We start from the raw sequence: 13,103 nt of genomic DNA on the forward strand, positions 1-13,103 counted from the left end.
AATGTTCAGCTGCCTTAGCATTAAAAGTCACTAGTATATAAATGACACAATTTTGTGATGGCAAATTGGACGTTTTTGTTTGTGTTTCTTAAGGTCTGATATTAACCAGATGTTTCTGGGTTCTGTAACAATTGGGGATTATTTCCTGGTAGAAATACTACCTATCTCAGATGTGTAACCTTTATGTGTTAATATATCACATACACCTTATATAGGTGTGTCCTCTTTCATCCTAGCACAGTGCTGTATTTTAAGAGTCATTCGTGTGACAGTGGAAGAAGAAACTGTTTTGCTATTATACTTTACGTTGTAAAATAGTTTCCCAAAAGGCTATAAACCAATCTAAATTACTTTAGATATTTAGATTTTTTTCTTTTACTGATATTCACTAAAGTGGTTATGCTTAGAAATGTTTAGAATTAGAAGATGTGAAAGGGTAGATTATTAAGCTGTATTTTGATGAGAAACATGAAACTAGAATGTATTTTTTCCCAATTCAATAAATTTTTTTTCTCATTTGTGCGTTAGTGAACTCCTCTGGAAAGTCCCATGACCTAGATAAGTTTTAATTTTTAATGATATGGAATACTTCCTAAAACAGAAATGGGTACTCAGTTATATCTGACACCAGAAGAAGCGATCTGCACTTGTCAGAAAATAGAAATCTCAGAACACGTAAAACACATTTTACGGGGACAGCTGTTTAATTATGTTTTCTTTTTTCAGCAAATGGCTTGCAGCGCATAAATGATACAGTCAAGGGCTGCATAACCATTATGCTAAGTTAACCGACTAAAATTGTTGTCATTGAGTTTGAGTTTGAAAATTCCTATAGTGAATATATATAAATATAATACCTATAGTGAGGTGTCAGGAATCCTATCAGCAACACCCATTCTGTAGGAAGACTGACTTGGGCGGGGTGTGGCCTGCAGCCTTCACACTGATGACTCAAGAAATGGCTCCAGGCCCAACGTTACCATGGGCTGCCCATGCGCTTCACTGCTGTCACTGAGAAGGCGAGGTGCAGGGCATTCAGAGCCCTGAACTTGAATCTCAAAATATCTTTGGACAGAAGCATTGCCATTGCTATGGGAAAATCCTTATAACCATATATGTCCCCCAGGAATTCCAAAGCTAACCAATCATGATAAATTTTCCTTAGAACATGAATTTTACATTTCTTAGAGACCCATTCATTTTGAAGCTTTTTACAGGGGGAGGTTTCCAATGATTAACTCTTGCTCTAAAATGGGTGCCAGTTGATGGCATGGGGACAGAGTGCTTACTAGTGCTTATGGAAATTAACTGTTTTGGAAAAAAGCTATATTGATCCTATCTTTTCTTTTCAGGATATAGTAACTCAAAAAAACACAGTAAGTATTGTATTTCAGATTTTTAACTTTGTGAATGTAAACATATAAAATGCTTGCCTGAAAATCCCACAGATAGCCAAGTGATGTTTAATTGTACCTGTTGGTTGTGTTTCTAAGGGGGGCACCTAGAAACCCCTGCCCCTCAAGCTGCCAGCTGGATCAGCCCCACTCAGCTGCCCAGGGTGCAGGGCAGAGGGCAAGGTCAGGCAGGTGTACTTTTTCTTCATTACACACTAGGACTTTGAGCCTGCAACCACCCAGCTGTCTTCTGAGCTGGGTCGGTGTTCCTATGGACCACCAGGGTTCTTTCTGCTGGAGCCAGTGCCTCCATACTTCCCACCAAAGTTTCCCTCACAACAAAGAGACATGAACTCATACCGGAGTTAAGTTTGGAGCCTAGCCCAGAGTTCCCTGCCACGAGCTGAAAAGAAGCGGATGGAATTCCACTTCTTTCCATTTATGTTCTTGAGTCTCCTGATTTGACTGAAAAGTTCCTGCAGTGACATAGTGATGACACCGTTTTGGTTTGACTTGTATCATGAAACCCTGCCCCACCCTAAAAACATTCAAATAAGATCATGTCCTTGGAAATAGTGCCACGGTTATCCTGTACCTTTGAATGCCCCCCCCCCCAAAAAAAACCTGCCCATCCTCCGAGAAATTGTGACCTAGACTAAGGACAGTTCTTTCTTCCCTTTCCTTTGGCCCTCAGCCACTGACCCTTCTAGAAGAGCAGAGCCTCTTGCCTCTTTCCAGTTGGAGTTCCCAGAGGGAGAGGGAGAAAAGGGCCCAGGAGGTAGAGGTCTCCCGAAAGCGCCCTCCGCAGGGGAGCCGGAGCGTGGTGTGACGCCCCCCCCTCCACAGAAGGTCCCACCCTGCAGCCGCGGGGGTCCAGGCTTCCCCAGGACCCAGGCAGGGCTCCCTGCCAGAGGTGGAAGCCTTAACTCTCCTCCTCCAAGCCCGAGGATGAAATTCTAGGAAGAAAACAAATACAGCTTATGTCATTACCACTGGAGTGTGGGTTTAATAAGCTGACCTGAAAATAAGGCATCAAGGTGGTTTTCTTTGGAAAAGAAATGGGAAGATTTGTCGCTTCATTTTGTCCCATTTACATGCTAATACTGCCCACTTATGGGCTCTTTCCTGTTCTTTCTAGATCTTGATTTCTTAAATTACCTCCTTCTTGGAGACAGGAATCCAGTCAAAGGAGATTGGGCCTGAGGCTGGGAGGCACAGGGTGTAGTCCCGGCTCTGTCTCTTAGTAACTTCAGGCAGTCATTCCATCCCCCACCCCAGTCCTCAGTGCCCTCGGCAGTAAAATGAATGGAACTCGGCTTCATTTGGTAGAGGGATAGTGTATTAGCCAGGGTTCTATAGAGTAGCAGTTCCCCAACCTTTTTGGCACCAGGGACTGGTTTCGTGGAAGACAGTTTTTCCACAGACCGGGGCAGGGGTGGTGGTTCAGGTGGTAATGTGAGTAATGGTTCAGGCAGTAATGCGAGCGATGGGGAGCGGTGGGGAGCGGTGGGGAGCGGCAGACGAAGCTTCACTCGCTTGCCTGCCGCTCACCTGCGTGGCTGCCTGGTTCCTAACAGGCCATGGACTGGTACCGGTCCGCGGCCCAGGGGTTGGGGACCCCTGCTCTAGAGAAACAGAGCCAATTGGAGATATAGAAAGAGGGAGATAGAGATATTTATTATGAGGAATTACCTCATGTAATTATGGAGGCTGAGAAGCCCAACAGTCTACCATCCGCAGGCTGCAGACCCAGGAAAGCCAGTGGTGTAATTCGGTTTAAGTCCAAAGGCCTGAGAACCAGGGGAGCCAATGGTGTAGATAGATCAGAGAAGATGAGATGAGGTGTCCCAGATCAAGCAGTTAGGCAAGAGAAAGAGGGCAAATTCCTCCTTCCTCTGCCTTGTGTCCTGGTCAGGCCTCGGTGGATTGGGTGGTGCCCACCCACAGTGGGGAGGGCGGTCTACTTGACTGAGCCCACTGACCCAGATGCTAATCTCATTCAGAGGCACCCTCCCAGACACACCCAGAAATAATGTTTAATCTGGGCACCCTGTGGCCGGTCAAGTTGACACACAAAAGTAGCCATCACAGATGGCTACATTTGTTGCCATTTCTAGGAGCAGTTGCTTTGCAGGGATGTAAAGTATGGGAAGCCAATCTCTAGGCTTTGGGCTGGACCAGACCTGCAGCCCTTCTCGGCCCTTCTGTTCTTCGGCAATGCAGTATCACCTTTTGCGCTCACCTCTTTTTCAGCTGATGCTCATAGCCTCGTGTTCCAGGGGGGTTTTTTAAACTCTTTATTTAGGTATAATTGACATACCGTAAAATGCACCTGTGTACACACAAGTCAGTGATTTTTAAGAGTTGTGCAGCCATCACTACAACCCAGTTTTAGAGCATTTTCATCACCCCAAAATATACTTGTTTCCAGACAATGCCTGTTCCCATCCCAGCCCCAAGAAACCACTAATTTGCTTTATGTGTTACAGATTTACCTTTTCAGGACTTTTCATAGAAATGGAAGGATACAATAATGTGGTCTTCTGCATCTACTTTCTTTCACTTAGCATGATGTTTGTGAGGTTCACCCATGATGTAGCAAGTATCAGTAGTTCTTTTTTATTGCTGAAAAGTACTCTAGTGTATGGATATTACACGTTGTATTTATATATTCCCCAGTTGATGGACATTTGGATTGTCTCCACTTTTTGGTTATTATTCATAATGTTGCTATAAACATTCAAGTACAAGTCTTTGTGTTGCAAATATGTCTTCATTCCTCTTGGGTAGATACCTAGGAACGGAATTGCTGGATCATATAGTAAATATATGTTTGACTTTGTAAGAAACTATGAAAATAATGTTCAAGGTGGCTGTACTGTTTTACATTTCCATCAGCAATGAGAGGTCTGGCTTCTTCACATCATCATCAATACTTGGTATTGTCTGTCTTTTTATTATATCAATTTTAGTGAGTATGGAGTGGTATCCTATTGTCGTTTTGTATTTCCCTAGTGGGTAATGATGTTGAGCACCTTCTCATGTGCGTATTAGCCATTCTTAGTCTTTTTTTGGTGAAATGTCTATTCAAGTCTTTTGCTTATTTTTAGTTGGATTTTTTAGTCTTACTGTGGAGCTGTAGAGTTCTTTGTATATTCTGGAAGCAAGGCTCTTATCAGAGACTTTATCAATTACTTCTTTTATGGCTCATGCTTTTGGTGTTGTATCTAAGAACTCTTAGCCTAACCCAAGGTCATGAAGAATTTACTCTTATGTTTCCTTTTAAAGTTCTATAGTTTTGGCTCTTACATTTATTTCTCTGACCCATTTTGAGGTAATTTTTGTGTCTGGTGTGAGGTAGGGGTCCAGCTTCTTTCTTTTGCATGTGGCTATCCAGATGTCCCAGCACCATTTCTTAAAAAGACTATTCCTGGGCTTTCCTGGTGGTGCAGTGGTTGAGAGTCTGCCTGCCGATGCAGGGGGCATGGGTTCGTGCCCCGGTCTGGGAAGATCCCACATGCCGCGGAGCGGCTGGGCCCGTGAGCCATGGCCGCTGAACCTGCGCGTCCAGAGCCTGTGCTCTGCAACGGGAGAGGCCACAGCAGTGAGAGGCCCGCATACCACAAAAAAAAAAAAAAAAAGACTATTCCTTCCCCATTGAATTTTCTTGGCACCTTTGTCAGAACCAACTGATCATAAATGTAAGGGTTTGTTTCTGGACTTGAAATTCTATTCCATTGACTTGTATGTTTACCTTTATGCCAGTACCACGCTGTTTTGACTACTGTACCTTTATAGTACATTTTGAAATTAGGAAATCTGATTCCCCCAACTTTGTTCTTCTTTTTCAACACAGTTTTGGCCATCTGGGGCCACTTGCAGTTCCATATGAATTTGAGAATCAACTTTTCCATTTCTACAAAACAGGCCATTGGAATTTTGATAGGGATTGCGTTGTATCTGTTTATCACTTTAAGACTTAACAATATTAAGTCTTCCAATCCAAAAACACAGGGTGTCTTTCCATTTATTTAGGTCCCCTTTAATTTCTTTCAGCAGTGTTTTATAGCTTTCTGTGTACAAGTCTTTTACCTTCTCAGTTAAATTTATTCCTGGATATTTTATTCTTTTGGATATTCTTGTAAATGAAACTGTTTTCTTAATTTCCTTTTCAAGATTTGTTTTTAAAAAATACCTTTTGGGACTTCCCTCGTGGCGCAGTGGTTAAGATTCCACGCTCCCAATTCAGGGGGCCCAGGTTCGATCCCTGGTCAGGGAACTAGATCCCACATGCATGCTGCAACTAAGAGTTCACATACCGCAACTAAGGAGTCCATGTCCATGTGTTGCAACTAAGGAGCCCACCTGCTGCAACTAAGACCCAGCACAACCAAAATAAATAAACTAATAAGTAAATATTTTTTAAAAAACTTTAAAAAGAAATACCTTTCACAGAAATCTTTAACACATCATATTTTGCTTCGTAATTCAGTATTTGAGTTAAAATGTAATTCAGTTTTTGATCAGAGATCCATAAAAATGACTTCATATATTATTTTCATCCATTTTCATTCTTAGGCTATCTTCTGCTGCTTTAGAGATAACAAAGATAGACCCTATCAGCATTTTATCACTTCAGAAGACATATTTATATGATGAACAATCAAAAACAAGAGTGAAAATATAGGCTTTATGAAAACGAGTGAAAATGTAGCCAACCCCAAGAGACTACTTTATCTATTAAACCTTGGAACTTCCTGGTAGTTTGTTATTATTGTACATAGTCCACAGGTATTCTTTGTTTGTTTTAATTTTCCTTTGTAAATATAACCATACTTTCAAAGTTACGTTATATTTTGCAGGTTGATTCCCTCCAGGAAGTAGACTCTGAGACTGAGTTTAGTGAACAGATTTATTGAGGAGTGCCCTTGGGATCACCTCTGAGGGAGAGGAGAGCAGGAAGCAGGACTGGGAAGAGAGAGAAATCCATCTGGGATGCAGGCTCAGTGGCAGCCTTGGCCAATCCCCCCTGGGGAGCTCTGAGCTGGAATGACCTTTTGGAGTAGTTCTGAGTTGGGATGGGATGGCCAAGCCTTTATTCTCCTGTATCCATCCCTCACTGGAAGGAGAGTGACATTGAGTGAAGTGCTCTCTGCAGCTGAGGCAGTTCCAGAAGGGGCTGACAGCAGGGGTGAGAGCTGCAATGCTCCTGGTAGCTGGGGCAGCACGTCCTTCCTTGAAGGGGGGATGTGGGTGTACGCCTGAGTGTCCACCAGCTTATAACCATTTTACTGGAGAAATATGTAAATCGTATATACCCCAAGACTAAGCATGTACCTCGAAAGCTGAGATGCACAGAAATAATTTTTTCCTTTGAATTGGTGGGAAATTATTTGGAAGCTGTGCGTAGCCTCACCAGAGAGGAAGCATGGGAACATAAACCTTCCTTGTTCCCCAGGAAAATTACTAGCAGAAGATGAGGTTTTCCACCCAATACTTCTAGAAGAAATTGTTCAAAGTAAACTAGACCTTACTTTCATTTGTCATGTCCTAAAGCTAGAGATCAGAGATGGTTTTTTAAAAGCAGAGTTAAATTTCCAAGCTAGGATCATGTTACTAAAAAACACCTTATTAAAAAACTAATCTGGTTCTTGACCTCTGGACTAGGTGATTATTTTTTCCTCTGGAAAGCCAGTGAGATTTGAAAGAAGCTCATTGTTCCCATCAAAATAGTTACCTCTATGATCCCAGTGAAGTGAAAATTCTTTGAGAAACAGACATTGGCAGTATTGGGGGTATTGTCTACAATACTGGAAGTCTTTTACCTGGCTTACAAGCACACTGAGGCCTCAAGTTTAGAATAACAGAATTTCTCCTGGTCCTTCCCTCTTGCCTTCCTCAGTTCTTCAGGTTTTTTTGGCTTGGGATCCAGAATTACCAAGGATGATGTCGATTGCTTAGGGACACTTTGGTAAAAAGGCAATAAATTTCTTTTCTACTTTCCATATCCTTTGGGTTTTCTGAATTCAGAATCAGAATTTCTACCACTTTTATTATGAAGACTCAATTTCAAACAAGAAGGCTAGCTCTCATAGTAGATGGAGAATTTTATTTTACGCACTGAATGTGATTTATGTAAAAATTTCTGCCCTTTGAATATTTATTTCATTTGTATAGCTGTTTTTTATTTCTACCTCATCTTAAGTTCTCTGTTCAAGTCTTTTGTCTTTTTTTCCCCTTCATGCCTGTGGTCTGTGTTCTCTTTTAAATTGGAGTACTCTGAATAAATAAATAAGTTGGAGTACTCTGGAGGTGTGAACCATAAAACTTTCTCTGTACCTCTTGAATATCACAGGAGTAATGTCACATTTCACAGGGCCAATGTCAGAACTGAGATAGAAATATTTAATTCTGCCTACTAACTGAATAAGTCTTTAGTGTCCCATGATACCCATTTATTTTCTTTAAGATGTAATTCACATACCATAAACTTCTCCATTCACTCATCTGTTGGTGTTGGGCATTTTGTTTTGTATGTCATGTCCGTGTCTATTTAAGGATATTTCAGAATTAAGCTGGAATGACAGTGACAAGAAGTCTAGGAAGGGAGGGGGAGGACATGAGATTTGCCTGGCTCTGTGGTCATCTGTGGGCCAGTTGGTTAACCTTGCTGGGAATCGGTTTCCTCCCTTATAAAATGAGATGGTTATTAATAAGGTGATTACTGTGATTTGTGCCAGCTCTGAAATAATTCTCTGACTTTATGATAGCTATTCTGTTATTTGAACAAAGCAGATGGACTCTTGGAATAGCTCAGTTGGTGCTACATGGTATGTTTCCAGCAGGGGTATCTTCATTCACCTTTCAGTGGCACAGTAGTCTGATTATCCAACTGAAATTGTTACTCAGCTTCTGTATATGCATTTGTTCCTCTTATGACCAGGCCAGTATAGAAAGATAGCAATGTAGAATGCTATTTGCATTGATCTTAAAAAAAATGCATTTCCCTGATATGCAAGCATGCTGATTTTTAAAAATTCTCCTTTAACTGACTAGACAAAGAATTGTACCTTGTAATCATTTTGTTTTAGAGTGATACCTGACCTAGATTTTCTTCCTTAATAAATTGACTGTGTCAGACATGGTTACGTTAAATAATTTTTTAATTGTCTTAGGTTTGCGCATTTGCTCCCTAAGTTTTCTTGGGAACAATTTTCTATGCTGTTTAAATTCTAGTTTTCACTAAGGATTTGCAGTCCATTTGTATTACAAGATTTAAGCTCCAAAGCTTGAATCTGCCAGCAATCAAGGTATGCATTCTTCCATAAGTGCTCAGAAATCAGCTTACCTCATGGGTAGTATTAAACCACCTTCCATCTGCCTTAGATTTTTCCCCCTTCTTTTGAGTAAGCCATTTGTTGACTGATTAAATGTTTGTATCATTACTTTTAAAATGTTCCCTGGAAGGTCAAGCTGAAAGTCTCATCATGAGTTGGTTGGGATAAATTCGTACACATTTTATTTGCTCCAAAGAATTAATTTATAAAACTTGTGCTGTTTTTGACCAACTATGTGAGCTGCTGCTAGCCATAAACAAAACTAAGTGCTGGTGTAATGAGGCCCCTTCACTTGTGTTTCTGTGCTGGCCTTCCTGGGCCGCTGGCCTTCCTGCACAGGGTGCCTGCAGAGGAGCCTGCTGGGGGGTGCGTCCCATGTGTTCTTGTTTAGTGGCCATGGTTGAACCTGATGGGCAATTAGGTTGGGACCCCAACATGCTCTGCTCTCCTGGGCTGTCCTGGAGAATCCAGACAGTTGTTTATGGATGGGACTCACACTATTATCATGGAAATGTTCGTATATGAAGCCCACTGAAGAATCTCTGATGTTTTAGGGCTACAGGTAGGCTGTTCTATGTGAAACATCTGCTTGGAGTCCAGAACAGGGTTTTTTAAATTTTGGGGGCCTGGGACTCCTTTGTCAGTCTGGAGGAGCCTATGGACCCCTTCTCAGAATGTATCTTAAAGTGCTTAAATAAATACAAAGGATTACAAAGGAGACCAACTATATTTCAGTATGACTATATTTATACTGAAATATGGTTATCAAAAATATTTTTAAAGTTGTATATTGTAATCTATGTCCTCCTTTACTGATGTCTCAAATAATAAAATGAAGCAGCAAGTCTAAAAACTGTCATAATTTTGGAGTAGTGATAAGTATAAAAGTTATTTTGAGATCTCTGTAGGAACTGTAATATGACATGAAAAATTCTGTGACTTCTATTAGTAACAAAGTCCCATGTCCTGCTAAAACAAGAATGGGTTACCTACATTCCTGATCGAAGACTGTGTTGCATTTTAATTAAAGGCAAATGATGACAGAGGTGGAATTTTTTTTTCTCATTCAAGTTCACAGACCCCCAAGAATTAATGGGCTCCGGGTTCAGAATTCCCGGTCTGGTCTGGTCTAGAACTATCTAACATAGCTAGTACTTTTATTGGATGTCCACTATGTGCCATGACCGTCTTTAAGCCTCTATCACTTAAAGAAATTGACAGTATTATTGTCTTCATTTTAAACATGAGAAAACTGAAGTTTAGGTGGATAAGTACATTTTCCAAGGTCGTCATCTAGTATGGAGCAGAGTTGGGATTCAATCTTTGGCTATACAAATTGTCCACTATCTTGCTACACTTGAGCTGATATGATACTGACTTCCTATTTCAATAATCATAAGTTACTTCTTTTTTACCTAACTTAGCAAATGTGAAAAAAAAAAACCCACTACCCAGCTCTCCTGAGACAGTGGTGAAATTGAAGTGCCTTCGTGTACTACCAGTGGGAGTATAAGCTGCTCCATCCTTTTTGGCAGCAACTTGGCCACACATCTCAGGAACCTTAAACTTGCTCTAGTAGTCTCACTCCTGGGAAGCTATTCTTAGGAAAAGACCACAGTGTAAATATGCACCTATACCATATGCAAAGGTGTTCATCTCAGTGTATAGTAAGAAAAATTTCAAAACAAAGTTAAATGATAGAATGATGAAGTACATTATTCACCAGTTGGTATATTAGGCAGGCATTAAAAATTATGGCATTTTTATAACCATACTTTTGTAATGAGAGCTTTTTTAAAGATACCTATTATTTAACCTAGTGATGCTACGGGATGAACTGTTCATTGTGGTGATATTTGTAGATGGTAGTAGTTTGGGAAATCTCAGTTGCTAAGTTTAGAACTAAAAACTTCAGAGGACAGGTTCCTCTACTCCCTACCCTCATAGTGTCAGAGACCAGTGGCTTTTACTCTGCTCTCTGACTTCGCTTACTGTATCAGAATCATCCTTTTGGAAATACTTGAAGGGTGTTTGGAATAAGGGTTTACATAGTTATGTGCCTAGCATACTGGTTCTAATGCCCCTTTATGTAGGAAACTAAGCTGCCTTTGTTAAATTTGTTTTAATGAGCTGGATTCCTAGATGTTTCCATTTATAAATGTAACAATTACAAATATCCAAGCCTGGTTTGCTATTGAGCATGTGTTATGCTAATCAATGTTTTTCTTTTTAATTTTGCGTCTCCCCCACCAACAAAAGTCTGAATGTGTTCCATCATTTGAAGGTGTTTGGGCCTATTCTTTGTAAGAACAAAAGTACTGCACTCAAGAGCCTGTGCTTTCATTTGGAAGTTTATGAATTGCTTTTTAAAATGTAATCATGAGCCCCAATTTCCTTCTGTAAAATTTCTTAAACTTCTATATACACTTTATGAAAGATTTTCTCAAAGGAAGTATTTTTACTTTCCCAAGGCTCCAGATACCTGCTGTCTCCTCAGTCCTGTTCGTTAAACTTGTTCAGTTGTTTTTAGAGTTCATGCGTTCCCTTTCTTTCTCCTTATTTTCTCAAACTGAGACTAAATGTTTGCTCAGAGGATCAGATCCGCTCCAGCTGTGGGCAGGCTTTCACCAGCCTCCACCACTGCTGCTCTGCCCACTTGAGCCATAACCTGTGACAGCACAGAGCATATATTTGTCAAAATCTTATTTTTTCACACCTCATTATTGAGGATTAGAGCAGGACTGGGGCAAAGTTAACTTTTGTGCTATTTGGGTAGAATAGGTTTGCTAAAGGAAGACTGTCAAGATTTCAGCAGAAATAGTTGTTTTGGAAATAGTTTTAAAACCTGTAACAATTCTATCCAAATAGGTTGGATTCCTGCACCTTCAACTTACCTACTTCTTATGGATACTCAGGTTTATTTAGCTGTAATCTTTGTATGTATTTTTGTTAGAATTATTACTCTGTATAATATCTTTTAACAAAGCTGAGAGAAGAAAGGAAAATAAGTACTTATAGTTACACTAACCTGTTTGTTTACCATTTCTGATTCTTTTCATTTGTTTCTGTGGATTCAAGTTACCAAATGGTGCTATTTCCTTATTCCAATACAGCTTTGTTTCCACCTACATCTTTTGTACTTCTAGTGTCAAATATATTACATATCTATATGTTACAGGCCCCAACATATGATTATATACATCATCTTATGCAATTGTCTTTCAAACCAGTTAAGAAAGAAGAAATTAGCAACTATGTTGTCTCTTACAATTACCTGTATAACTAACTATACTGCATACTTTGTTTTTATCATGTGAATTAAAATTACTGTCTGGTGTCACTTGCTTTCAGCCTGAATAGCTTCCTTTAATATTTTTTGTAAGACAGGTCTGCTAGGAACAAATTATCTCAGTTTTTGTTTACCTGAAAATGTCTTTATTTCCCCTCAGATTTTCTTTCAGATCCTTTATTAGGGTGTTGAAATTTTCTCTAGAGACTTTGTATACTTTGAGTGACGTTAGATTCACCTTTATTTTTAGATTGATTTTTTTTTAAGGGTGCGCCACACGGCGGGCAGGATCTTATTTCCCCAACCAGGGATCAAACCCGTGCCCCTTGCAGTGGGAGTGCGGAGTCTTAACCACTGGACCGCCAGGGAAGTCCCTCGTCTTCATTTTTAAAAGATAGTTTTGCTAGATATAAGATTTTTAGTTCACTTTTTTTTCTCTCATCACTTTGAATATGTCGTCCTACTGCCTTCTAGCGTTCACTGTTTCTGATGAAAAGTCAGATGTTTTTTATTGGATTGCCCTTGTACACGGTAAGACACTTGTTTCTCTTGCTGTTTTCGAGACTTTGTCTTTCACAATTTTGACTACAGTGTATCTGGGTGTGGATCTCTTTGAGTTTATCCTACTTGGAATTTATTTAACTTCTTGGATATGTAGATTCATTTAATCAAATTTGTGAAGTTTTCAGCAATGATTTCTTTCAGTATTTTTCTGCTGCTTTCCTCTCCTTTCAGGACTCCCATTGTGAGTTGTGTTTGTTGGTGCACTTGATGGTGTCCCACATTTCTTTGAGGCTCTGTTCACTTTTCTTCATTCTTTTTTCTCTCTGTTCTTCAGTTTGCATAATCCCTATTGATCTGTCTACAAGTTTACTGATTGTTTCTTCCACTTAAATTTCCTGTTGGGGGCCCCTTCAGTGGATTTTTAATTTTGGTTATTATGCTTTTTAAGTCCAGAATTTCCATTTGCTTCTTCTTTGGTAATTCCTGATTCTTCATTGATATTCTGTATTTGATGATGCATGGTAGTTATACCTTTAATTTGTTAAGTGTGGTTTCCCTTAGTTCTTTGAACATATCTAT

At 40.0% G+C, this 13,103-nt stretch overlaps 1 protein-coding gene across 1 annotated transcript in view; it reads left to right on the forward strand.

Annotated features, from left to right (window-relative positions):
* Positions 1-13,103, forward strand: part of MAP3K15 (mitogen-activated protein kinase kinase kinase 15) — a 149,219-nt gene that overhangs the window by 33,214 nt on the left and 102,902 nt on the right. The window contains 1 exon segment of the mRNA XM_067723097.1: positions 1,353-1,376. Within this exon segment, the coding sequence (XP_067579198.1) occupies positions 1,353-1,376 (24 nt within the window).

Source organism: Pseudorca crassidens, chromosome X (assembly GCF_039906515.1).
Source record: "Pseudorca crassidens isolate mPseCra1 chromosome X, mPseCra1.hap1, whole genome shotgun sequence".
Classification (NCBI taxonomy): domain Eukaryota; kingdom Metazoa; phylum Chordata; class Mammalia; order Artiodactyla; family Delphinidae; genus Pseudorca; species Pseudorca crassidens.